Source organism: Cydia amplana, chromosome 11, assembly GCF_948474715.1.
Source record: "Cydia amplana chromosome 11, ilCydAmpl1.1, whole genome shotgun sequence".
In the NCBI taxonomy this organism is placed as follows: domain Eukaryota; kingdom Metazoa; phylum Arthropoda; class Insecta; order Lepidoptera; family Tortricidae; genus Cydia; species Cydia amplana.
The window spans coordinates 13,399,741-13,427,604 of record NC_086079.1 but is presented as its reverse complement, the minus strand read 5'-3'; the positions used below and the strand labels follow the sequence as shown (position 1 = coordinate 13,427,604).

At 42.1% G+C, this 27,864-nt stretch overlaps 1 protein-coding gene across 1 annotated transcript in view; it reads right to left on the bottom strand.

Annotated features, from left to right (window-relative positions):
- Positions 1–248: 248 nt before the first annotated feature.
- Positions 249–27,864, bottom strand: part of LOC134652336 (unconventional myosin-IXa) — a 47,277-nt gene continuing 19,661 nt past the window's right edge. Inside the window, exons 4-13 of the mRNA XM_063507507.1 lie at positions 7,212–7,325; positions 6,294–6,443; positions 5,695–5,879; positions 4,447–4,612; positions 3,882–4,054; positions 2,229–3,722; positions 1,763–2,029; positions 1,147–1,359; positions 867–1,055; positions 249–365 (exon numbers count right to left, since the gene is read on the bottom strand). Of these exons, the coding sequence (XP_063363577.1) occupies positions 249–365; positions 867–1,055; positions 1,147–1,359; positions 1,763–2,029; positions 2,229–3,722; positions 3,882–4,054; positions 4,447–4,612; positions 5,695–5,879; positions 6,294–6,443; positions 7,212–7,325 (3,068 nt within the window). The remainder of the gene's footprint in view (positions 366–866; positions 1,056–1,146; positions 1,360–1,762; positions 2,030–2,228; positions 3,723–3,881; positions 4,055–4,446; positions 4,613–5,694; positions 5,880–6,293; positions 6,444–7,211; positions 7,326–27,864) is intronic.

Below are 27,864 nucleotides of genomic sequence, written 5' to 3'. Positions count from 1 at the left end.
AAATAATTAATAAAATTAAAATCCTAAATAGACATTTCACCTCGCAGACAACATCATATAGGCTATTTGGATGTTGGACATGGATAGTTGTCGATGTTACGCTACGGCTTACGTAGGCGGACAACGCGCGAACGCGGCGCGGCGCGGCGAGGATGAAACAAACCGTTGATACGTATAGGTGTGTCCTACTCGTACGTGAGTGAAGCGGCGCGGCGTTCGCGCGTTGTTCTCCTACGTAAGACGTAGCGTTAGGCAGAGGCGGGTTGCGGCGGCGGCGGCGCGGGCGGCGGCGGCTGCAGGCGCGGCGGCGGCGCGCGCGGCGGGGCCAGCACGCGGTGCGGGACGGCCACCGTTCGGGTACCAACCTATAATCAAACCAGATTAGAGTCATTATGCCTCGGCCGCGAAACGCACGCTCCTAGCTTGGAAGTTCGACCTTACGTCGAACGCCATACCTAATATGTTTTAACACTTTTAACCAATGTATGGCGGTCGGCGTTAATGTCGAAACTGTCGAGAGTGCATTCCGTGGTTCTCGGGTTAGTCTAGAAACAGCAATGTTCCAATTCCAACAACTCTCTATCATGATAGTACATTCTTGGAATAATTCCAAATTATTTAATGAAATACAATTGGGTTTATAAATCAACTTTCAAGTAGGTATTAGTAAACCAAAACGTATTACTATTTAAATTGTACTGCATACCGTTTGGAAATCAATTCAAATAGATATGTAGCCATTAAATCTTGTTCAGCTATAAATATCAGATCCCCAGAATCAGATGAGTTCTGTAACTACTGCTCACCGCAGTACTGGGGACGTACGCGTAGCGTATGTGTATACGCTAGGCGTACCTGTTACATACCTGAACGTGCACATGTCCACGGCGCGCGGCGCCGACAGCGATCACGACGTCGCCGGGCCGCAGCCGCAACGCGCCCGCCGCGTCGCTCTCGTTCCACTCGCACAGCACGGCACGTTGTTGCGGGTAGCCCAGCTTCACGCCGCCCGCGACGGTGTACGCTCGCGATGGTGGTAATGGCGGTGGCCGCTCCTGTTTAAATATATTTTGTCAGTAGACAGTAGGTACTATCAATTTGTTTATGTTTGTTGATTATGACTTCCGTGTTCCAAACTCCACTTACCAGATCTAGCCCAAACAGCGAGCAGGTTCGCGACACGAGGTGTGGGTCGCACTTCTCCGTCGGCTCCGGCGGCGGAGTGCCCGCGATGGGCGCGGGGCGTGGACGCGGCGGCGCGGGCGGGGCGGGGGCGCGGCGCGCGCGGTGTCGCCGCCACGCCGCCTGGATGCATTCTGCTGCCGCTTGGCGGCGCGCGCGACGCATGCGCTCGAGCACCTGGATACGAATACATGACTGTGAGTGTGAATCCGTTTTAGTTGTTACTGTTTCTGATTGCAGTTTCAATGCCTCGGTCTCCGTTAGACGCCCCAACAACTGTTGCGTGTAGCGGTTATGTTCCTGTGCTATAGAAAGAAATATTGCTGTGTTTTCATACAATGTACCTACTCATTGTATGGTGTCAATCGTAGACCAAGGTACCTAAACAAAATGATCATATACGGTAGGTCAAGATAATAGTTGCTGTTTTGTCAGATGCATAGGTATACTATCGAATGTTAAGTCGTCAACATTTCTTGGCGCCGTTATTTAGTGGTGCCCCCAACCACCAGTTTTTCCAGGAACAGGTAAATCGTTACGTTTCCAATACAATAAAATGTTTACGCCTAACAAGTTTTACCTGTCGCATCCCCTCGCTGAGGAACACGTGCCGCTTCCCAAGAGCCCACCGCACCGCAGCCGGCGACGCGGGCGCGGGCGGCGCCGCCGCGGCCGCCACGGCCCGGAGCACGGCGGCGCACGCGCCCGGCGCGTCGCGCTCCAGCGTGTCGCCGCCGCCGCGCCGCCATAGCGCGCGGTAGCGGGCGCCGAACGCGCGGAAACGCATACGGTGCGGATACCCGCTTGCCATTAGTTGCGCTGTCTCGAGGATTTGGAGAGCGCGCACCTGAAATTGTAGCAGAGGAAGGGATGGTAAATAATCACCATTTAGTTAACTAATAAGCTCATTCGATTGGACTTAATGTACATTTCTACAGTTTTGTAATAGGCTCAAAACAAAACAATAACACTGTACAAAACCATGCACAAGCATGTATTTTCTAGCTAAGATAGAATAAGTTGTAGGTATATATATAGGTAGGTACCTGTTTGGCAACGGCTTGACGCTCGAAGAGCATGGGCGCCTCGGCGTGGTTGGCGCGTAAGCAACGCACGAAGTGCGGACGCGCGTGCACCAGCGTACGCAGCAAGTTGTCCAGTCGCGTGTGGAAGTCCTGCGTCAACGTCGAGCCGCCGTCCGCCGCCGCCGCCGTCGGTGAAGCTCGAAACACGCCACCCGATGGCCCACCCGCCGCTGCCAGCATCTTCAACTCCGCCCCAAACAAGTGCGTCGCGAATCCGAATTCACAGGCGCGCGTGTCAAATGCTGCCAACAAATCATCGGGTACAGCATCACGGTTAGCATCTAAGAATTCGCTGGCGTCGTAAGTAACTTCTCCAGCGTAGTGTCGCACAGCGAACCGGCGTGCGGCAGCTGCGCCTGCCTGCCGGGGCTCAGCGAGGCGCGGGTGGCCACGATGAGCTGCTCGCACTCGCGCCACGTATTGCTCCGGTGACCCCCGCGCTGCACATTCAGCGTCCAGTGCCGCCAGAAGTCCACCACGAAGTGATGATACCAGATCGATGCACGGTACATTGTCCACGTAATCTACTTCTAACGCCACCGCGCCCACCTCTTCTTCTCGACACGATTCCGCCGACGATTTAAAAACATGTGTGTTATAGAAGTGCTGCATGGTTTCTGCGCACAGATTGGCACACAGGTGTTCTAGTCGCGATGGAGCCGCGTCTTCAAAGCCGAACATGTCAAGGATTCCCACGAAGCCGTCAGTGGCGTGGCGCACAGCATCGTTAAGCACCGCCATGGACTTGGCTCCGGCGCGGCCGCGCCCTCCGTTTGTCGACGCACGACGCGATGCCGCGTCCTGGTTGTGCACCGATTCGTTTGAGTCCGAGGACAGTGTGCCTAATGTCGAACCGAGGCGTTTTAGTGAGTTGGCGCGCCTGACGATAGTTGCGACTGTGCGGCAGTAAAGGGCTTTGGCGAGGGCGTCACGTGCTGCGGCTGCTGCAGCTGCTGTGGCAGGCGCACGGGCGGCAGCACGGCCCCGTGCTGCAGCTCGCGTCGTCAATCCACGTAGCAGAGCTGGTGCTGCGACTCCAAGCAAAGCTGCCGCTGCTTGAAGCTCGGCGTCACCGGCCGTTTCGGCACCCTCCGCGCCGTCCGCAAACTGCACGTTCCCTAGCAGTAGGACCGCAGCCAACACTCGAACAACGTCTGAGAAAGGAATGCCGAGGATTCCGAGGCAGGTCTTCCAGGCGAGGAAACGTGGTGCGTCATCAGGATCCGGTCGTCGTGGAGCTGGCGAAGCAAGGTACCGCAAATCCTGCGGCGCGTAACCTTCGAGTCTCAACGCAGTGCGCTCTTCGGCGCTGAGTCCGGCTAACAGCTGGTAAAAGATGTGGTAGTTGCGCTCTCCGGGCGGCGGGCGAACGACGCGCGTTTGGTCGAGGAAGTAGCAGTGGATCTTGGTGCGGTACAACGCGCCATCCGTCACTTGTACCTCGATGAAGTGGCCCTGAGAAAAAGAACGACAGTTTACAGCAAACGTATAATTTGTATCAAATAAAAATGAGCACGAAAAACACTCACAGGATTTTGTTTCAATTTGTTGCATGTGCACTTTGCGTTGGAACTAGGTATTTTAAGTGGATTACCAGAAGAGTTTATAACTTACAATACGCGAAGAATGCGAGTTGGCAGCAGTAGCAGCAGCGCCCAAAGACCGCAGCACGGTGAAGGCGGCCGCCAGATGCTTGAAGGCGTCGGTCTCGGGCCCTCCGCCGGCAACATCGAATAACCGCCGTAGCAGCACCATCGACGCGTAGGTCTTGCCCGATCCCGACACGCCTGTAATTGAAACAGCATAAGCATTGTCACCTATTACTTTATACATTTATGATTAGATACAGAAGTAGCCTTCGCATAGGTGCAAGTGGTACAACTGTGGAGCTTCGGACAATGGATACGTTAAAGGATACTCAAATGTCAAAAATTGTTTGTGAAATTGAGAGCACTGTCACACACCAGATAAAGATTACATAAGTAAAACACCGAGGGAAATATAAGCAAAGTGTCATATTTAAGCACCACCAACACTCACTCAATGAATCGGTTGCATTGGTTGTCGAGCAGTGATCAGCCTGTAGACCTAGCACTGTTGTAGGACTGATGATGGTAATTGAGAGTATGACTGATCCCATATAACATCAGCGCGTTGCTGCCATCCGTGTACAACGTACCTGAGAGTATGATGGCCTGCGGGTAACCGGTATCGGCCTGATGTCTCACGGCATCATGCACAAGCCGTGCTAGCTCTGGACGCTGTGCCCGAGCAGCCGATAACGTCAGCGCGTTGCTGCCGTCCGTGTACCCGTTCAACGCCACTAAGATGGGACCAATCCACGTCTGGAAATGGAACAGATATCTACTGTTATTTTTGGAAGTTATTCTAAATAATAAAGACATATTTAAGGAAATCCTCAACTTCCTAGTTTATCACCCATCATCATAAAATATTACAACTTAAAGACATACCAAAAATAGCTTTACTCTCTCCATTCTTTAAAGCAATATGAAGGATTTTCTGATTTTCCTGTTGTATCTGAGGTGAAATAGTCGTATTGAGACCAGAGAAAGCAGAAATTATCCTGTGTAAAGAATCTATACAACTAAATCTGGATTTTCGTAGTCAAATTAGAGATGGCACATATCCCCACCCATAAGTGTACTTTTTCATTTTATATTTAATTTTCTCAGAAAGTGATTGTATCCTACATCACTCCTAGGAGCCCATACGATAATAAAACATAAAACCCAATGAAAGCCGTATCAATGGTCTCGTTACTCGCGCATTAAGTAGTAGCAAATATACACTTATAAAATGTAAAGCATCCCGTGACAATGCGCAGGTAGTGTTACCTGCCCCGGCGCCGCGACAGGTAGCACAAAAAACGGTCCCCACCAACCAGACAGACAAAGGGCTTATGCCCTGATAACGGTTCTGGACTTAAGCTGTTTTAGAATGCATCGGTCACAGCCGGGCAGTGATGGTGAGAAATGTGAGAATATTGGTTTCAAATAAGCGCTCTGTTTGGGACGATAAAAAAAAATAATGGGCTCCATTTGCTTCCCTCACAGTAAAATTATTTTAGTGTCTCAAATCATCGGACATCAGTCCGCGTCCCATTACTAATAAATAATAGGAATACAAACCAACGCCTCTAGTGAGTCTAGTGATATTCATAAATATTATTATTGAGAGAGTCACTTAGTTTGTCCGTTACCCTGATGCCACATAACACATATATGTACGCCACGTTTTTATTCTATCAAATAAATGAATATGACTACACGGCTTTGACTACGATGTGTAGATTTTCTCAAGTACAGCCTACAGCCTACAGGTTAACAGGTCAGAGGGGTTAAAAGGGAGATTATATCTGTCCATGTGACAACTATACCAAAAATAGAAACCACGAAAAGCTTACGTAGAACTTGTTATGGTAAAACCGCGCTTGCAGCGCGCGCACCACAGCGTCTTCCGTAAGCGGGCCGCGCAGGTGGATGAGGTCGTCGACGTCGGTGGCGCCGCTCGCGCCGGGCGGTGTCGGTGTCGGCGTCGGCGCGGGCGCCACGGGCGCCGGCGGCGCTGCGCCTCCACGCCATCTGCTCTCTGTAACACAATACGTTGTTATGATATAACAGGAATGATTAACGAAGTTAGCTTTTTGGATCCTTTTGGATTTTCCTAACTTGTCCAACTTTTCTAGCCATTTTCACTTTTTATTATTTTCAAGGAGCGTTAAGTAAGTAGGTAGGTACCTAACTACCTAAATTGTTTCTGGATTTCTTATCTTGTTCTATACAGATTGTCGATATCTTATTAGTCTGGTTCTGCCGCAGCCTTAAGTTACTGAACGTCATTGACATATTTTTATATTTACATAATAAAGTACTACTTAAGTATTACTTAATACATTTATCGTTTCTAGTTTTCGTTGCATTGCAATGTCAATGCTAAGCTTTCTCTCGCTGCGGCTTGTCGGATTTTACGGTAACTCTACCAATAGCTGTTCATCATCATTACCTGGTGGAGCGGGTGGGTGAGTGGGGAGTTGTGGCGGCGCTGCGAGCGGCACGGGCGGCGCCGGCGGCGGCAGCAGGTGCGGCGCGCGCGGCGGGACGGCTGGCTGCGGCGTGCCAGGCTTGGTAGGCGCGGCGCTGGCTCCACCTGTAGCTGTTCATCATCTATATGTCAGTTGAAATCTCCGAAAATGAAAGGTGAATCCTCTAATGCCGGCTATACACTCTCGGCCGAGACCTCTCGGGGGAGAAGTCCTCGACGAGAGCACACCATGTACACTCTCGTTGCGTCATTTGAACAGCGGATATCGGCTACGATGGACCTAGAAACTGCTGCTGCCGTTGCTCTTTTAGTTAGCGGGCAACTAATGTACATGCTTGGTCTCGTTTGCCTCCCGAGAGCGAACGAGATCCTTTGACTCGGCCGCAAAAAACCGACACGCGACCGAGACACACTGAGGCGAGACCCGAGCGGGCGAGATAAGGCGAGAGCATCATGTACACTCTCGTTCTCGGTCTGTCTCGGGGTGTCTCGCCGAGAGTGTACAGCCGGCATAAGGACTGGTAAACAGATAGTCGGTCAATAAGATCTCTTACTTCCCTTCTAGTACGTAGCCCGTGTATTAATAAACAGACATTTCCATATGCAAGGCGTATTAAAAACAGGTCAGGTAGGATATAATTATTCGCCATTTAGTATACCCCTGTTTAACGCGCATCCCATTATCTTCTAGGAGTTTTAGGTAAATAAACTCTGTCACTGCAGATCATTTAGCTTATTTTATCCGTTGTCCCGTGGGAATTCGGAATCGGAAATTGGTGACAATCAGTATAGATCAAAAAATGTATCAACCAAGTTTTAAGTGAACAAAGGATTTGTAGCCTCTAACACGAACAGCATCATGTTACAGATCCATGTTACCTGTCTGCGGGGCGTTGGCGCCCACGTGGAGGTGGTTCCGCAGCGTCACCAGCTCGGAGCTGAGGCTCAGCAGCCGCCGCTGCAGGTGGACCGCCTCGTTCGATGACGACGCGTCTGCAAATATCAAATATCAACATTTATTCACCAAATAGGCCACAGGGGCACTTTTACACGTCAATATGGAATTTACATACACAGCAAAAAAAACACATCAACAATTATAAAATACAACTAAGCCGTAAATATCAAATCAAACTAACATAGAGATGTATAAAGTCTCTAAATGTCGAATTACAAAAAACGCAATAACAATAGTATTGAAAAAAAAAACACAAAGATACAAAAACTATAATCTAAAATTATTTAGAGATGTAAATGTCTCTAAGTGTCATCATAACTAAAAGATTACAATATATAGTAGTTAATCAAATTATCCTTAGAGATGTATTAGGGTCTCCAAGAGTCAAAATCCTGTATACCTAATTAAAACATTCATTAATAAAGAAAATGATAGTAAAAATAAAATAGCATACGAGAACCGAATGAGGTGTGTCCATGCAAACAACAATCACAGCGTCAGGCAACATCTTAGGTACCTATGTTAAGTATTTTGTGTTCTTATATGGATCCAAGAATGAAGGAAAATCCTTAGAAGAATTAAAGAGAAAGTGCGAATTGCGGACGATGCACGATGCACAATGGCAAATGTGAATTGTAGACGTTTCCTTCGAATAGTTTTTCTCTGTCGAAAATATAGCGGTATGTACATATCAATCATATCATGCATGTTAGATCCGGAGCAGCGTAGCACAATTTTAAAAACATGTATTAACTTATTAACGCAACGTGAAGATCTAACCTAGGTATTCATATCCTCACCATCAAACAAGTCGTGAATTAAAATCTAGTTCTAGGTAAGTGATACAGTTTTTAGCTCGTGGAACAGGAACACGATATCTTAAGTGCATCGCGAGTCGCAATGAAAGTGCGCCGATGTCGACAAAAACAACAGCGGGAAATGACCGCCACGCCGCGCGCATGCCAATACCGGGAACTTGACGACACTAGCTCATTATTCGGCTACAGAAGTGATGGTTTTTTAAGTGTTTGTGCAGTACTGACCAATAATACCTATACGGGTTACTAAATCCAAATGGGGCAGTGAGAGAGTGTTATTTTTGTTGTTGTATAAGAAACACTGCAATAGTAGGTTAGTAATTACTACGTCTTCTTCTAAATCAGAAAGACTTCCAGATCCGGAGTTCACGATTGTTTGATAGGTAGGTATACGTATAGACATGTTGCCGAAGATTAGTTTAATATCAACAACCGATAGGCATATAGATACATCCTTCCATAGATAGGAAAATTACACTCTCACACAGGTCCAGTGGGAATTCGTTTGCATACATCATTGAATTTACTAAGCCTCAAAAACATACCTACCGTAAAATGGGGTGAGTAGGCGCAAAACTGACATTCAAACCTCGATAACGTTTTATTTTTACATATGAAAACTGAATGGTGTATGTAATAAGTGTTCCGGACGTTTGTATTTTAGTTTTTATTTTATTTTGGGTAGTTCCATTTTATAACTTTGACGATAAACAGGAAAACCCACCTCACACCGTAGTCCCTCGTATTTGGGATGAGTTGGGTTTTCATACAAAGGTGATTTTGGAAGATTGTTGGATCGATTTTTTTTATTATGAGTATATCTATAGCTCCATTTTAAATTGGAATACCTACATTATTTTTGTAGCAGTAGCTTTAAAATCCCATCTCACCCCCCTTTCATCCCTTCTCTCCCCATTCATAACCCAACTCTCCCCGCGAACCCTACTCACCCCATTTTACGGTACACTACATTTATAAATACACCCCGTTATCTAATGCTCAGTTTGGGGGCAAATAGTGATGTTGCTTCACATTATTAGTCGATTATACACACCCATTTCACAATTGTATCCATAGGCATTACAAAATTAGAAGATCCCAAGTTGTCGTTAAAACAGTCATTGTCTATTGTGCATGATATTGAAGATAAAATTTCATTAGTGAGGCAGCACCATAAAGAGAAACTGATACATGCAAAATTAACAAACATATTAAATAAAAATCCGGGCTTTAAATCTGTAAATATTATAAATTACTTGTTAGAAAATAAGGAAGTTCAAATTGATAACAGCGTTGTAAACAAAAGTTGCATAGAGCATTACAAAAATGAAAAAACTACAGTTTTTGCCAGTTACATCTGTCGAGGTCGAAAAATCATTTTCATTTTTTAAATGGATTTTCACAAGCAGGCGACGAAGTTTGACGTCATGCAATATGGAAAAAATATTGTTAATTTATTATGAAACGTATAACAAATAAAAAATAAATAAAAGTTTTTTATTTCATAACAATTTTTAAAAAAACACTATAGCAGAGCTCTGTTAAGTATGAATCAGATCTATTTATATGTTATTAAGTGAGTAAATCAACTTAATTTTTTATCGATATTGACTATCGCAACTGCCCCATCACTTATTGCCCCCAAACTGAGCATTAGATAACGGGGTGTATTTATAAATAAAAAACATAATATCATCACTACTATTTATAAATGTAAACGTCACTATGCTCTATGCTCACTATCATAATAACACTTGAAAATCTTGATATGATATGATGATCCTCTCTCGAAGTCAAATAACTCTAGATCCAAGAGGAACCGTTAGGCCTTTCATGGGAAACTTCAAAAAACCAGTTTGCATGGAGCTTGTAGTAATGTCTACAACTAGTTGCAACAGGTGTTTCCACATTCTTCGGCCCGTTCGCGTCCCAACAACACCAACCGAGTTGTGAGGATATCGGCTATTAGTAAAAAAAACACTTGCAATGTTAAGTTTACGATTTCGAACGTGGAATTCACCTGATCTTATTACGGAGGGCTTGAGGGGGCCCAGGGCATAAAGGCGAGGGGGGAGAACGGACAACCGGTCGCGCGAGCGCAGCACTGCAACGCCAATCGAACGTGGACCTTGTGAAATACGTATCAAAGTCCCAAGCAACTTGAAATGGTACCTTGAATAGCGTCAAAAACCTTTTTATTATAGCCCCCGCGATCGAAGGACAGAGGTTCTTGGCCGCGGCCTCTCTCCGGCCACTTTCATCCAAAACTACACATCTCCATTCACGATCTGATGCGCGTCACCAAATTTGGCAAAAAGAGGTCACCCCATGAGGTGACCTGCAACCACTTCTCAGCAAAAAGTTTGTCAAGCACTTGTGTACAAATAGTTACCATTACAAAAACTCAACAAGCGTATACAATACAACACTAGGCTATGTGCCTGTCAGCTATGAAGCTCAGTAAAAATAAGGTAGGTAAGTATGCAATGATCCACTACAACCTCGAAGACTAAAACGTATCAAAATGCAAATAATATTTCTTGGCCAAACACTTTTTATGAATTTTACACTAGTTAAGAATGGGAAACAACTTAAGTTATGTCGTTTCCGCGGCAAATAACCGGGAAAGAATGGATGATTACACTTGTTGCCAAAGAATTTCAGATATAAATTGTCCTCGTTAGCTGAGTAGGTACATTCGTACACAATACAATCGTAGTACCTACCTAGCATCTTCCGCTTTCAAACAAAATAATAGAAATGATTAAATTTAATTGCAGCTCTTCATGTCTGTGAGAACTCTGCAGTCAAAAATCACATTCTTTTGAATTCGCTACTGAGTCATTTTGTTCTGTAGAAATGCGAGAAATCGTGAACGTGAACAGACGCGAGGCATCCTGGGCATTTCCGGCGATGGACAAGGCCGTTTTAATGATAGGTATTGTACTTAATAAAGATTATTAATAGCATGATCCAAAACCAATCAAATAGTAAGCTACACTTGTTCGTAAGACTGTCACATTGCAGTCTTTATTTGAACAACCCAAGTCAAATATATGGTATTTGTAGCGTAACAAAGCGACTGCAATTGCATTATAGTATGCCCGCCACATAGCTAGTGGACTTGCGTGCCCGCAAGATAGTTTTTGCCCGCGGAACAAATAGAATTGTCTTCACTCTTTAGTAGAAGTATTCTGTCCGCTCGGTGGGGAATGTTATAGGATATCCCAAAACCTTGCCGAGAACAGGCCAATCGAAAGCTCAGGCGCGCCGGTGTAGATGCACCTGACGACGTGTATACTTATTAAGGTTCTCGAGGTCTCATTTACGCTGGTTTTTTGGTATGTAACTTTTGATCGCACAGCCAATGGAATGCATGGCCAGGTGTCTATAATGACGGCGCGCACACTCTGCACCAATTACTCATAACCTCGCGCCTCTCACAGTTCTTCGCATTCCGCGGCTTAATTGAGGGAGTAAATATGATGATGTTAATTTTATGACAGAAAAGAAGTACCTACGTGATGGATCTTAGATTTGAAACTCTTGACCGGAAAATATGAGAAATCGGATTTTTTTACTTTTTTTAAATAAATTAATCATTTAATTCATACAGTCTGTTAAGACAAAGCCGACCAGTCATATAGGAAACTGTATTTAAAAAAGGTCAGTGCGAATAACTCTGCCTTATTACACTAGATCAACTAGATAAAATGATTGCGTTTGATTATGTCTGTCTCGTGTGCCCTTTAACGCACAACGCATCCTAGGCTTGCGCACAAAAACGCGCACGCGCGAAGCTTCCATTATCATAATCATAAATCTCGTGCTTGCGCGCTGGCCGCAAATAGGTAACTGTCCTCAACTAAAATAATGCAGCCATTTGTATTTATTAATTAAAAAATAAATATTATAACTTGATGCCGCCACTGATGACGGTTTTTGTACCATATAGGCCAAGGGGCTTTTAAAGGGAGCTTTTAAATCAAAATATCAATAGGCCGCTGCCATATTTGTAGGGATGATGACTGAGGGAGTTAGAAAGTTGACGTAGACGGAGACAGAGAGAAGAACAGTATTCGTTAAGTCCCCGAATCAAAAGTAGCGGGAAGGAAAGCCTTCCTTCCCACCTAAGCTAAGCTAGCCAGCTTAGGTAGGTATTTAACTATTTACCTTTAATATTTCAACAATATTTTATTACTTATGAACTAAATCTATGTTGAAAAATTTACGAGACTGGTAAATCCTGATCCAAAGATTGTGAAAAGTACACCGTCTTTGTTACGACGATGTCAAAAGGATCTTTAAGGACTATACCTAAGCCTTAAGCTTTAAACACACATTTAAAGTATTTTTACTTGCAACTTTTTGCTATTCTGTGGCGTAACACAATTAACGCAGCAGGAGTAATGAAGCGGGTGCCATTAAGTTGTAAATACCACGGAAAGTGATCCGCTGCGGTTCACAAAGGTTACAACTTTTGGTATACGCGACCAATATAGGGCTGAATGTTAGCTACGCATAGTTTTAAGGGATCCAGGGGTCAAATAACGCTAGGGATGAGCAGATGCGTACTGCGTCTTGTATGCAGAAGGCAGGTGCCAAGTTGGCTACATCTGAGCCCTGGCAGGAGTTCCCGCTCATAACTAATCTACATTAAATGTAGTGTTTTACTATTAACTTCTGCGATTTCTTGGTCTATTACCCATTAATATACCAAGGAAATGCAGTCAACTATCTAGTAGGGTTTCCACTTGTAAGTCTTCACGATAGGTCTTCTCAAAAACAAGACCTATCGTGAAGATTAACGTTGAATGGAGAACCGCAAATATCCTATAATACTTACAACGTCAAAAACACAATATCGACTCTCTTAATAGGCACTGAATGAAGGCAACAAAGTTTATCAAAAGAGCAAATGTTTCATTCATACAAAGCGAGTGTGATATGTAAGTGATGTACCTAAGCTAAAGAGCATGTAAGTGATGTAGATAAGCACTAAGCATCCACGTTGTATTTCTTAAGCGGATACGACGTGGATATGACACCGTAAGATTGTGAACCCGTTAGTTTATAATCTAACGTAGGTTAGGTTAGGTTAGATTGTAATCTCCCTACCGTCAGTTTATAATGTAACTAGCGAGATTATAATATGACGAGTGTTTACAATTTTACGGTGACAGATACATCGCTTGCATTTCTTTGCCACAATCGGAAAAATGAATTCACGGCTGGTGTCAGAGGCACGAGTTAAAAAAAAACATTTTCAAAATATTCTAGCAGTATTTGTAGTCGCTTCACAATCTTCACATCACCATGCAACAAAGACGATTATGAAATTATCTGGCTGACATGCACATTCTCCGCGCATTCCCATCGTACCACCTCACCACCGTAATTGCCAGTGGCACTTCAGGCTCGTGCGTAGTCACAGACTCACCTCACAATAATCACACAATGTCACAAGTCACAAGCTCCTCACAATAATCACACAATGTCACAAGTCACAATGTAGCTAGAGTTTCCGCGGCCAACATGTTGACCGCACAATTCTCGGTTACTAACAATAACACTTGTCAAACGTGTCGCTTCAACGCACCAGTATAACCTGACCTCGAGCTCCATATGAATATAAAATCGTTAGAATTTTTACTTAGTATGGCTTGCTTGAGGTACGCAATAAAAACAGCATCTGGGACGGCTTTACGGGCAATAATAATGATTAATGAGGCAAGACGTGGGCCAGCGGTGTGAAATCGCTACAACCCGATTGGTTGATGAGTTCGCATCACGCGCGCGATTGGTTGACGAGTTCGCATTACGCGCGCTATTGGTCGCAACTAGTGGCGTTAGACTGCACGATTGGCTGGAATTCGTGAGTAGCACCGCTGAACTAGTACCATTTTTAGTGCCCCATTAGCTCGTCCTTAGATATTATACGTCAATGCATCTCGTGGTGAAGCCACGCGCGACGCGCGACACGAGCCAAATGCATTTGCATGCATTAGATCTTGTGCACATTTGGTTTTGCGTGAGCGGATGCTTGATTTGTTGTTTATTTATAGAGTCAATTGATGTTTACACTGTCTTTGTTCATTATAGTATTATTATAGTTATTTTTTAACCGAGTGCGGGATGGGTTATTGTTTTAGCAGTCGTATGTATGTGTCTGAATGTGAGTATGTTTGTTTGTGTCGTGTATTCCAGCATTGTAACTCTGCTGAACGATTTTGGTAAATTAATTACATTGTAAATATTTTCCGCCTATTACTGGAGGCCTTTACCCAACAGTGGGACACGAAATAGGCTATATAAAAATAAAATAAAATACTGCTTGATCTCCTCTGTTTGGCTTGAGGGTTGGTAGAGAGTAGAATTGCCTTCTGGCATAAAGTTCGCCTTTGTACATTTTTTATTCAGTAATAAAGTTTGATGAAAAAAAACTTTTTTTAACGAAAAATACCGTGGTTGAATTAGTTTCTAAAATTTTCGTAAGTATAATTAATAAAAGCATGTACTTAGGTAATGATATAAATAAAGCATAAATACTTGTATTTGTAAAAGGGATTATAAGGTACTGAACACAGGTAAAGCCTAATTATTGTATATCCTTGCATTTGAGAACTATACTTCTATACCGATAACTTATAGGTATGAGTATACAAGCGCGGGTCGTGTTGCAACGTTGTGAAAGCACACAGGTCCGCTCAAGCTCGGCCTAAATGGAGCACTCGCGGGGCCCGATTCGGATTTTGTAATAGGCATCTATTAGACATCGCCAAGATACGATAACGATATGTTTAAGATCTAACTTGTCAAATTTGACATTTCCGCGATTCTGGAGATACTCTTGAACTTAGAGATCTAATCCACATCTAATAGATATCTAACACGATCTATCGTAAAAGTGACATTGGTTGCCCGAATTGCGCTGCAAAAGAGAACTAGTTGAAATCTAAACTATAACGTATCTAGAATGGATCTAGTAAGTGTCGTCTCTTGTGAATATCTTGAAGTTCGAATACGGCTGGCGGACTTGATTACATCAGCGGCACAATTTACTGCTCTATAGTGTATATAGAGCCTACAATATCACGTAGAGCACTGGTTGCCAACCGGAGGTTCGCGAACCCCATGGGGTCTGTCATTTCGATAGTGGGCACGAAGAAGAGAAATCGCCTTTTACATTTTTTAGTCTTCTTATTAGTTATATCCCTTATAAAATAGACTGTACTCTAAATTAATTTTAAGTAGTTACACTTCTATATAGAAGCGCTGGTGGCCTAGCGGTAAGAGCGTGCGACTTGCAATACGGAGGTCGCGGGTTCGAATCGCGGCTCGTACCAATGAGTTTTTCGGAACTTATGTACGAAATATCATTTGATATTTACCAGTCGCTTTTCGGTGAAGGAAACATCGTGAGGAAACCGGACTAATCCCAATACGGGCCTAGTTTACCCTCTGGGTTGGAAGGTCAGATGGCAGTCGCTTTCTTAAAAACTAGTGCCCACGCCAATTATTGGGATTAGTTGCCAAGCGGACCCCAGGCTCCTATGAGCCGTGGCAAAATGATGATGAGTCACACTTCTATAAGTATATAGATTATATATAAACTCCAAGCCCTCCATCAGTGACCGACGTCGGAATCGAACTAGCATCTTCAGCTTACGCGACTAACGCCCTGACCACTGGGCCCCAGTTTCCAAATTCACGAGTAAGTATATGCAATCTTTGACAGGCTAGGCTATTAGGCGCCTTAGATGAACTCTAAAGCTGAAGACGCCGGTTCGATTCCGGCTTCAGCCACTGGAGGGCTTGGTAATTTTTTATTTAGTCCATTAAGTTGTTCTTGCACACCGGGATTTCATGGACCTCAGCCCGAGAGACCAGCAACGAGAACAGTCCGGAATACGATAATGTTATACACAATACAATTATTAATACCGTCGGTGCCAATAAAAATTTAAGGATTCTATTAGCAACAAAATAGGTTGACAACTACTGACATAAAGCGACCGAGAACCGGTACAGGGTACAGCCGATAAATCAGCTGGAACTAGAACATATACGATACTAACTAGTTAGGTCTAGCGGGTCAAAAGGTATGAAGTACATAGAGGGCTAGTAAGCTTTGAAATAAAGCTTGTTCTGGGCGGTAAGCTAAGTAGGTTACATTATTTAACCTCCAAGCTCACGGTAGGACCGATAGTACTTATTAGTTCGAGGCACAGACAAGACATCCTCTAGACTGAGCATAGTAACGCTACCCCCTCTGCCACAATTCGCTCACCTCGTCCCCCGCACCTCAGTATTTTTGGCAGCATCGGTTTCATGAAATAATTGCTCTAAACTCCGTCTAGAGGATTCCTATGGTAAGGGAAGTTTAAGTAAAGGAAATTTAAATAATGTTCAATTGTAACAAAAAAAAATTGCATTTGTTTTGTTCAATTTGAAATCAAAACAAAATTAACTCTATTCGATTTAGGTTTGATTTGGACTTTTTAACCGACGAAAAAAACGGAGGAGGTTCTCAAGTCAACGCGTATATATATATTTTTTTTATGTATGACCACGCATAACTTTTTACAGAGTAGTTCGATTTTGATAATTATTTTTTTATTGGAAAGGGTATACCCCGAAGTTGGTCCCATATAAATTTGGAAAAAAAATCCAACCTTAAGGGTAGGAAAATAGGAAACTAAAAATGGAAAAATAAAAACTTTTTACAAAAAAAATAAAACCGACTTCAAAAAGGAGGAAATAAAATATTATCCTTTTTGAAGTCTATGCGTTACCAACTGATGTTTGAAGTCGGTGCCAAGCCAAGTAGTAACAATACCAGTCAAAAAAATAATCAGCTTTATGGCTATAAATCCCGTTTTTGACTGGTATTGTTACTACTTGACTTGGCACCGACTTCAAACATATCGGTTGGTAACGCATAGACTTCAAAAAGGATAATATTTTATTTCATCCTTTTTGAAGTCGGTTTTTTGTTAAATATATTGCTGGGCCTGAGGAGGTCAAGTGACCTATATTATTAAAATGTCTTACTCATCTGCTCTGCATTTTAAGTATAAAACGTTATTGCGTGTTAAACAGAGTAATCTATGGAATCACACTTTTTCGTGACATCTGAAATGGTTTTCTTTCTCATAATATCTCTTATAAATTAATTACTCATTTTAGATGAAAAAACACTTGACATTCTCTTAGAAATCATTATCACCCAACAACAAAGAAAGCATAAGGTAAAAAACAATGTCACTGGTTTTCCTGATCTGCCTGATCAGCGGGCGCAGCATGGTTCCATTTTTATCGCCTGTCACTATGCCCGTCTCTTTCGCACTTAAATAGTTGTTAGAACGTGACAGGCATGGTGACAAGCGATAAAAATGCGACCGTGCTACCGCCGCAGAGCAAAACATAGCGCGTGTGATTAACAATAAGTTTGTTTACACGTTTCCGCTCTATTACAACGTCTTAAGGTGCAAAACCGTAAAGTAATACGTTTACCAGCGATGAACAGAACTTTTACGTATTTTACTCCTTATTTCGTTGAAACAGAGTTCAGTTTCGCCTGACTGACTGATGTTATCCACATTATTGTAGTGCGTTGATGTCTTTTACGCAACAAACAACGGCAATTTTCATCGCGTGGTGTCAACATAATCACACGTAAGCTTCAATAACTTCTTTGACACTAAAGGAACTTACTTATACAGGGTGATTCAGGAGACGTGGGCAGGATCAAGATTACGCATACAGTAAGTTATAAACAACTGTTTCGTACCAGTATTTGTGAGTTTAACTTTAATTTATTTTACACTGTTTAAAAAAAAGGTTTTAATTTATTTACGACATTCATGGTCACCCTCTTTGTTTTATCCAATACCAAGTGCCAAATTGAATGTCATCGGTGTCTGGTTACTTTTGAATAATCGTATCTCACTCAATGTGTGACATTTTATTTTCTTCATACCTACTCAAAGCGCTGTCATAACGGTTAAAAAGGTTTTATCTTTGTTAATGAAATGTAGTAGGGTATCGATGATTGTAGATAATTAAATTTGTCCTTACCAAAAAATATAACAACAGTAAAAAAGCGTGATTGTTTTAGTTAAATATTGTGGTGAACGATTCTTTTACATTTACTGAATTGTGTAGACTTAGTCCTGCTCACGTCTCATGAACCACCCTGTATAAAGGCGGGACAACGCTAAATAGGAGACTAAACTAAGATAATTGCTAAGACGGAAATATTTAATGCCCCTGCCTTGTACTACATTGGCCTTCTTTAGATCGGAAAATTTGATTTAGTCGTAGGGCTGATAAACAGTCGCAAACAGAGGAAACGATATGTTTTATCAACACCAATAGGTAATATAATAAGTAGGTAGGTACCTAACCTTTTTATAAATTCTGGCAAAATATTCCGTCATTTTACGTTTTTCCGCTTAAACAATTTTTAAAGTCTTGTGGAAATATTGGCCTTTCAATCAATCAATCAAAATATTTATTTGCATAAATAAGGGTACAAAATAGGTGGTATACAAAGTTTCCATTCTCATTCCTTATTTTACCATAATGTGTGTGTGTGTGTGTTTCTTCCTTTTTCAATGAATAACATTTTTTTAAGGTTCCCGCGGGGTTTGCGGGCTTTATGTCCAAAGAGGATTCCTTTTTTTGGGCAGTCGTGTAAAAACAGTGGGCGGCTAGCTAACTCTGCGTGCCATTTGCAATGACAAAGTTTGGCCATGTCATCATTAATATCATCTTTATATAAAAATACGACGTTTATAATGACAGTTCATCCCCTCACCTTGTTCAATTCAAGTCGGTGCAAAGTTACCTTAGACGGACTCTACAATAATCACCTGAACAGCCTGTTAATTGATCTTCCAAGACATAAATCTTCCAGTCCTATGAGACGTGTATTTCCGTGTTCCCTTTTTGTTCACGCCTCATATCTCCACATTTCAAATGACAGCAAGTGTAACTGTCATCAAGCGTCGGACGGATGCTCCGCGGCGACGGCTCAATTCGCATTCTCGCGCGCAAAAACTCGAGCGACGCACGCGCATCTTTTTGCACGAGCCTAGCACGCGTGCAAGCTACAGCACGCATTACCGTGCTACGCACTCGTTCGCTCTACGCTATGCTCATATGACTATAACGGGAAATGAATTAGTGATTCACTAGATATGAAATAGTAAAGATATGTGACGTTCCACGGCAAAAGGTATGGCGGCTGGGGCTTACGCTATTATTAACGCCGCTCCAATATTCAGCCGGGGCAATGGTACCTTTTGCCGTGGAACGTCACATGTCTTTACTATTTCATATCTAGTGAATCTCTTATTCATTTTCCGAATCGCGCCGATAGTTAGAGGCCTGGAGGCCCATCCCGATGGTTTTTATAATTATTGTCATAGGGCTTCTTTCTCACACACACCAATAAATGAGATCGAGATGTCTGATGAGATGATTCAAGCACTGAAGAAACGTAAGATTGGTGGGTGGCGTCAAGGTCGTATCAAAACAAGATCAACCCCGTTACAAATTATAAAATGAGCATCGGTCTCGTGTATTTGTGCACTCTTTGTAGGTTGTTAATTTGTTTGTAATTTGTAGGAACTAGGATGCATAAATAATGCCGAGACAAAGCTTAGGTAAAGTTTTACAAACCTTGTTTGTCTCGAGCTGATGCGAGTAATTCTTTTATAATTATCACAATTACAGTCTTAGGATGAATGAAAATATACCGGGAATACCTCAAATGAAAATAAGAAGGCCTTTTTCTAGAAACAGGAAACTCATCTTATTATGAAGTGATTACGAACGAACGAACAAATCACATACCGTAAAATGGGGTGAGTAGGGGCAAAACTGACATTCAAACCTCGAACATTTTATTTTTACATATGCAAACTGAATGGTGTATATAATAAATGTTCCGGACGTTTGTATTTTAGTTTTTATTTTATTTTGGGTAGTTCCATTTCATAACTTTGACGATAAACAGGAGATCCCACCTCACCCCGTAGTCCCTCGTAATTGGAGTGAGATGGGATTTCATACAAAGGTGATTTTGGAAGATTGTTGGATCGATTTTTTTTTTATTATGAGTATGACTATAGCTCCATTTTAAATTGGAATACATTATTTTTGTAGCAGTAGCCTTAAAAACCCCTCTCACCCCCCTTTCATCCCTTCTCTCCCCATTCATAACCCAACTCTCCCCGCGAACCCTACTCACCCCATTTTACGGTATTTTCTTTTATACCTATCCTATCATCCGCTAGTACCGCTCTTTGCAGCTTACCACCTAATTTAATCTCACTCTTCTATATAATTATGTCTCTATTCTCGTTTGTATGCCAACCGGCAAAATATAGTGATACAAATTGTACACAAAGACTGTATAAACATGTCGTGTAGCACTTATTTTTTACAAATAAAGCATTTATAATCTGTACGAGTCCAGTTTTGATTATTCGGCTAAACATAACCGTTTGATTGGTGTTCGATAGTGTGAAGAGCAAGTCGGAAGCTAGCGGTACCGAAGCTCCGAAGAACGAGAAAGCTCGGCCGACGCCCTCGTACCATCCAAATTATACGTACGGCTTTACGACATACTAAACAGCTCACTTTTAACTAATCATTGGTAGACTTTATCTCGATGCAATAAGGTTTAAAAATGGCCAGTTAATTGTGTCAACGATGGTTTCGGCGGAGCGCTTTTAATGTTCGGCGAATTTACATAATATCGACAGCCATATCAGTGAAGCACTCGATTAATTCGGATGTGAGAACAAATGGCAGCGATGTCCGGGTCTTTTATTAAATAAATACATAATGGAAGATTGTTTCCAAATAGGTAGATGCGTGAGCAGCGGGACGGTTTATAGCGCCTCGCCTCGCCTGCCTTATGTCTTAGTAACATAATGAACTGTTTAACTTTTTACAAGCTTTTATTTAAGCGTTTGTCAGTTTTTGAGATACTTAAAAGCTATGATAAGCTTCCTATGAGGATCGAATGGATTTGAAGACCGATGATCTCTTAGTCTTTAGGAACCTTGTAATAAAATAATGTCACCTCATTGAATTCAACGTTAGAGTCGACATACTACCACTAGGTATGAGTAGAAGTTTTACTTTTGAGTATTTGTTTTTCCGAGATTAAAGTAAGAAATATCATTTTCATTTGTTGTCTTCAATACCTATTTTTATATATCATTTACAGAAAAACTGCTCCATAAGCTACTCAGAAATGACCCAAAAAGGAATCTGAATAACGTGTACTTTTTCAGGGATATTTGGCGATTTTTAATACCAATACCAAAGTGGCAAACAAGCGTGCGGCCGGGTCGCCTGATGTTAAGCAGCCGCCGCAGCAATCAGGCGTTCTAATCTTTTTTAATTCAAAAGAAAAATTTAGAGGAGTCGCATCTTATCAGTTAGAGTTATATTAAAACTTGTTACTTAGAAGATTACTATTATTCACTTTACAGAGTTTTAAAAGGTTGTTCCAAGCACTCCAACCAGGTAGGTAGATTATCAAGTAGGTATTTCAAGTAAGTGGGACTTTACACCAGGCTGAGTTAGAGTGCTTGTGCGCACCGGTGACAGTGATCGAGCGTCTGCAGCAGGAAAACGTGTATAATATATAAAATAATATACTGTATTATGCACCACCCACCTCGCAACACGGGATCGCTATGCCATTTAGGGTTCTTGCTGAATTGGAAATTCTATAGCGTAAGTATTGAAGAACCAATTTAGCTAGAATTCTAAATGGCGCAACAATCGCGGAGCGTGATGGTATATATCACTGTCGTAAAATTAAAAAAATGTTTGCTGAAATCCTACGATCCTACGATTAATAACGTATAACGTATAATAACGTATAGATACAGTTTAAAGTAGCCTTATTAACCGACTTCAAAAAGGAGAAGAAGGTTTGTTTCCTTAGATTTCTCAAAGACGGCGGTTGGACTGATCTAGAAAATTATTGTTTTGTTTAATACGGTATATTTATTTTTACTTCACATTTGTTCCGGTTGCCATCTAGTCTGGGACTGATGGTGATGATAGAATCCTGAAAACCTCGAGGGAACTATTTAAATATTATAGACACACGTACAGTGATTTCGGTTTATATTTTTTGTAGTTTTAAATCGTGCATTTGTTTTCGGCAAGCATAATTTGGTAAAGTTTAATAACTGATGGCATTTTAAACTCTGTTAAATAAAACTATTCACATCGTCTGTCACGATAGTGTCTATTAATTCCTTGCAAGTTTAAGAAATTAGCACCACTTAAAATTCGCAGAGTGAACTCAGAGCTTCTCTTGCTTTAAGGACTGTCAGCTGAAAATAAGCCTTATCTGATCCTCCTCTGCAAAGAAGCTTGTATGCAGTGGAGTCAGTATCAATGCAGCTGTACCTATATGCCTAATATTTAGCTATAAACCCGACAGTCCCAACGCCGCGTGCGCAGGTACCGCGTTCCCCCGCGCCCCCGCTCTATCCGTTAGGCGCACAGCCTCCGCGCTTTGCATAACGACCTGCGCCTAACCTCACAGCGCACCCACAGTCCCGCAGCCACAGCTACCTGTGCCGTAGCCACAAATGAATCAGATGATATATAGTAAACAACGAAGGCTTTGTTTTAAGAGAAATGTTCTGAGCAAACCGTAAACTGAAAATTAAAAAAAGCAAGCTGTGCTGTAATTCAAAGTCACTCCTTTAACACGTTTGGGTTTGCTAAAAAGAAGAAACCAATACTTGAATGGTTTATCGGGTTTGGAAAATAGAATAATTATCCCGGAAGATCGAATCACTGGAAATATTTTGTGCCTACATTAATTTTGTAATTGATTAAACACTACCCACTATGCTCTGGTATGTGTAGCAAAAAAAAATGTTTAAGTACTTATTGTAACTTAACTTACCAAGACATAATTATCATGCTTTTCTAGATTCACCTCTACTCTATATATTGTGTAGTTTTGCAATCAGTCATTAAAATATAAACATCAAATAAACATGTTGCTTTTTATGACCCTATTGTTTATATGATCAACCTAGAATGTCCTTGGCTTAAATAGAAGTTAGGGCAGGAGTAATAAAGCTATAAAGAATATCCTGAACGACCTTATTGGAATGCGCAGCGTGGTCGCGGGAACCAAAACAAAGGCGTACGCGCACCTTCTCGAGTTATATTACTTCAACCACAACATGGTCGACGTAAACACGTCTTTTCTAGGCCGCACTACACTCCAAAACACATAGACCAGGAAGGATAAAAAAACATATAGGCCCAGAAAGGATAGAAGTCGGTCGGTCGGTGGTTCTGGCTTTTACGACTAAAATAGACAACCTAGATAGATGCTTTAGAAATGGTCTCGAGGTCGTGCGTCGTGCGTGACAATTTACGTGTACAAAATAGTATAACACTACCCTATACCCTACCCTACTATAGTAACAGTATACTAGTAGTATATTTGTTTACAAAGTTTACCTAAGTTTTGAGAATAAGCCATTTATGAAGGGTCATACCATACTTGTAGAACCGTGGGTATACTCGTAGTGTAGAGCTAATATACAGGGTGTCCCAAGAAGTAGTGATATACTGAAGCTGGGAGGTAGAGGACCTAGAGGGCTATCTGAATCACCCCCATGTATGTTCCGCGATTTTTCGTATTTTCGGAGTTATGATTTTTTTTTAATTTTTCACCTGTCGCCGAGTACGATGAGATTTTTATTTATGGTGACGTGAATTATTGCGGTAGATGCTTGATTTTTTTTGTGTGCTACGCTGATAGATAGGCCAATTCAGTATGGTAACATTTACTATCGTTAGATCTTTGAATGGAATAAAAAAAAATTAATGCCAAGAAAGATAAAATTACCCAGTATGTTCACAACTTCAAGGGCGCTTAGAAAAATAAAACATACTGGGTAATTTTATCTTTTTTGGCATTAAATTTTTTTTAAGTTTTTGAGAAACGGGCCCCTGGTGGAGTGAAAAAAGTTCACCTGATATTAACTGAACTATACTAATAGGTCATGTTAGAGCTTTAACGACATATACTATGTCGCGCTTTTAGAGCGCAAGAGAGCGGCGTCCTCCGAGCTTTCAGACGCGAAGGGCTTTACGGCAACACCTCACAGAAACACTGGAGCGGCGCGAGCAAACAGGTTTAGATTCAAAACCGAACGCCCGACTCATCGCGGTAAAAAATCTAACCGCTCACCTTGCAGCTTCTTCTCCGTTTCCCAGAACTTTTGCAGCTCGGTGAAGTACTTGTCGAGGATGAACACCTTGGAGAGGCCGAGCGTGGCCATGGCGGGCGGCGCTGGCGCATCCCAGGCCGCGGCCGCGCCGCAGTATCACACGCGAGCTCTCGCGAGCGCCGGCAGAGGCGAACTGTGATGTGACCGCCCCGCCGGCCCGCCCCCCGCATACACCAAGTGACACAGGGTTGCCAGACGGTATGTTTTTCAGATATACCACGGATTTGCATATTTTTCCTGCTCAATGTTTCACTAAAGAGGTTCGCCTTTGTAGGTGCCCTTTAATTCCCGGTGTAATAGTTAATTTGTTTTACAAGAGGGCAAAGTTGTTTAACCCTCGTGCCTTGAAGAAACCCTAGCAACGTTCAAGATTCCACTTTTCAATTTTAGAAGCAAACTGTAAAATATCAAACATAATCAAACCAAATCAAATCAATTATTAAATATTTATCATTCAAATTCATCATTTCAAAGTCAACTCTACCAGCCATCGTAAGGAAACGAAACAACTCAAAATTCGTATCAAATTGCTTTGCCACACATGTGGATAAAATGCAAGATCGGATTTCACGTGTATTGTGCCGCGAACGCCTGAACTGTACAGCGCGCACTTTGTCGACGTCAAATGAGGTGAAATAGGCAGAGTGCCGGGAGGGGAGTAGACACCAAACTCAGGTTACTGTGTTATAGTTTATATCATGTCACTATACAAGTCACCACCAATCTCCTCTAGTAATTCTAATAATCAACTATATATATTGTTAAACTACGTGTCTTGAAGAGGAAATCCCTTATCGGATGGAGAGGTGTTTTATCTGTTCATTAATTCGCTTAGCATCCACTACGTGGTTTACGTGTACTACGTGAGCTACGTGTAGATACGCGCATCTGCCTATCACAGAGGAGTGTCTTTTCAAAAGGGTTTATTTTTCTGGGAATCTATTTCTAAATTGGACCTTAAGTTTTCTTGAGCAAGGTTCTCTCTAGAAGTACCGCTAAGAAAAAAATAAACCCTTTTGAAAAGACACTCCTCAAATATAGTAATGCCGCGCAAGATGTCAATTGTCAATTTATTGAAAAGATCGTAATCAATTAAGTATCAAGACTTTTTTAATTTGTGCCTGGTAACCCGCGCTGAGCCGACACCTACTTTTGGAGTAGAAACGTCCCGAGTATTCTGCCGTCGGCATACATTATCCCCAACTTCTAGCTAGACCAATCCTGAGATTGGGAAGGATTTATCTAAATGTCCATATAGACCTGCATATTTGTACTGTATTTTTTTTTTCATATGCAGGTAAACAACACTTTTGCAAGCAGAAAGACGCAATATAATGACTTAATTATGAACTAATAAGAACAATTCAATTTCAATGTTTTTTGCAGTTTTTGGCCGAGAATAAAGTCTCCAAACTTCAAGTTAGGTTCCGTGAGTTGCATGTAAACATGTCTCTGGCTGCACCTCCACAGTACGGCCACCCAAAAGTTCAGCGCCGCGGCGAGGGGAGTGGAGGGGGAACTGGTTTGTTTGTCTCCCTCCCTCGCTGCCCCAGAGGGAGCTTTCGTAGCCTTACTATAACAAATACTACCAAAACAATCTTAGTGCTTTGTAAGAATACAAACAAAATACCAACTATGCCACCTGTCCGTTAGTCAATTCGAAATGGATTAGTATTAGACAGTAATCCAGTTTTGTTAGCTACAAAAACAGCCGCAGCGCGCGTTGAACTCTAATGTATGAGACACGAGTATGCGCACGCGCGCGTGTCTAAACTAAATTCACAATGAAATGAACGACTAAACGTATTATTTTTTGTTTGTTTTACGTAAATTATAAATTGTATTTCGAAAATTTTGTATATGTGTCTTTCGACATAAATAAAACCAGTGATACTGATAAACACAAATTTAATTAGTTAATTAAACATACTTTCGCTCTAACTTTTTCCGTTAGGTACTAGGAAATTAGGATATCAAGCTTTATCTCATATCTTCTTCTGGTAGCATCCCAGAGAAGTCAGGGTCATTTTTGCTAAATAATCCCAAGATTAAGCTCGGGTGTTACTTTTTACGAAACCGACTGCTATGTCCTTCAAACTCAAACGGAACGATTAAACTTTACAAAATAAAATTACTCGTCTCGTGAATATTGATCTCTTGACTTACAGGCCAATTGAAACAGATCGAATAACTAAAACTCGAATGTGCCTGTTAGGAATTGGAAATAAATTATGAATGTTTCCGAAACCTTTCCCAACTTTATGAAAATTTCTGGAACTTGCCCACGATATAAATACATAATATATGTTTTGGACAGCTATGAGCCGTGGCAAATAGCCGGGACAACACGAGGAAGATGATGATGATTGGACAACTATTCGTCACTCACGCCCTCTATCTCATTGCTACCACACTCGATGCATACCTTTGCGCCTTCACTCTGCGCGCGCGCCGGAGCCTAGCATACAAGTACGAATACTACGACTCTACATCTAGATGGCGCCTATTTTTTAGCCCCGTCACATCTAGGGGCCTATAGTAATAAAGATGACAGTCGATCATAGAAATATGCAACCGAAAGTGAAATAATCTATGGAAATAATTACGTGACTTTTCGTACCATATGTTATCCCGATTAATATTTTCTTTTAATTTTTCGGTACGATTGTCTTTTTGGTAGAGCCCCAGAAATAGCGATAAAGCGCGATGTCGAGAGTTTGGATAGTGTTAGGGTAATATTCCATTTCTGACCGCAGCTGCACTACTGGTACTGAACGCGTCGCCGATACTGTCAATTTCCATAGTAAAATGAACAGTAGTGCAGCTGCGGTTGGAAATGGACTGTCACCTTAACGTTGAATCCGAATAACGAGAAGTTTGCACGTTGAAAGAACAAAGAGTTAGTGCAACATTTTGCGTATATCCATATAAAGCTGCTGTGATCCGTTACTAGGAACAAACAGACACATTCATTTACATCAATACGTAAAAAATCTATCTTTCGCTTAGGTTACGCTATACTTATGCTACGCTATACTTATGGGCCATATTAGTACCAATATATGTCAGTGCTGAACAGTATGACACAATCGGGCTAGCCACGACGGCCATATTACTTTCCCATTTATGCACTCCCTGAGCTCCCTGAGCCCGTACCATGAGTCACTGACAGTGTCAAAACTGACATAAACGCCATCGAGAACGTAATTTACTTTCTATACATCTCGTTCGCACTAATATGCGAGTACGAGCGAGATGTATAGAAAGTAAATTACGTTCTCGATGGCGTTTATGTCAGTGCCAAACTGATGGTAGCCGTACTGGAAGAGTAGCGCAAAGCGCAAGTAACGCGGGCGGTGTGAATTGTCATATAATGCACAAATAGCATGCTAACGCGTGTGCATACGCATAAATCTCCTGCAAATCCTGCGATAGTATGTTACACAACGAAAGCC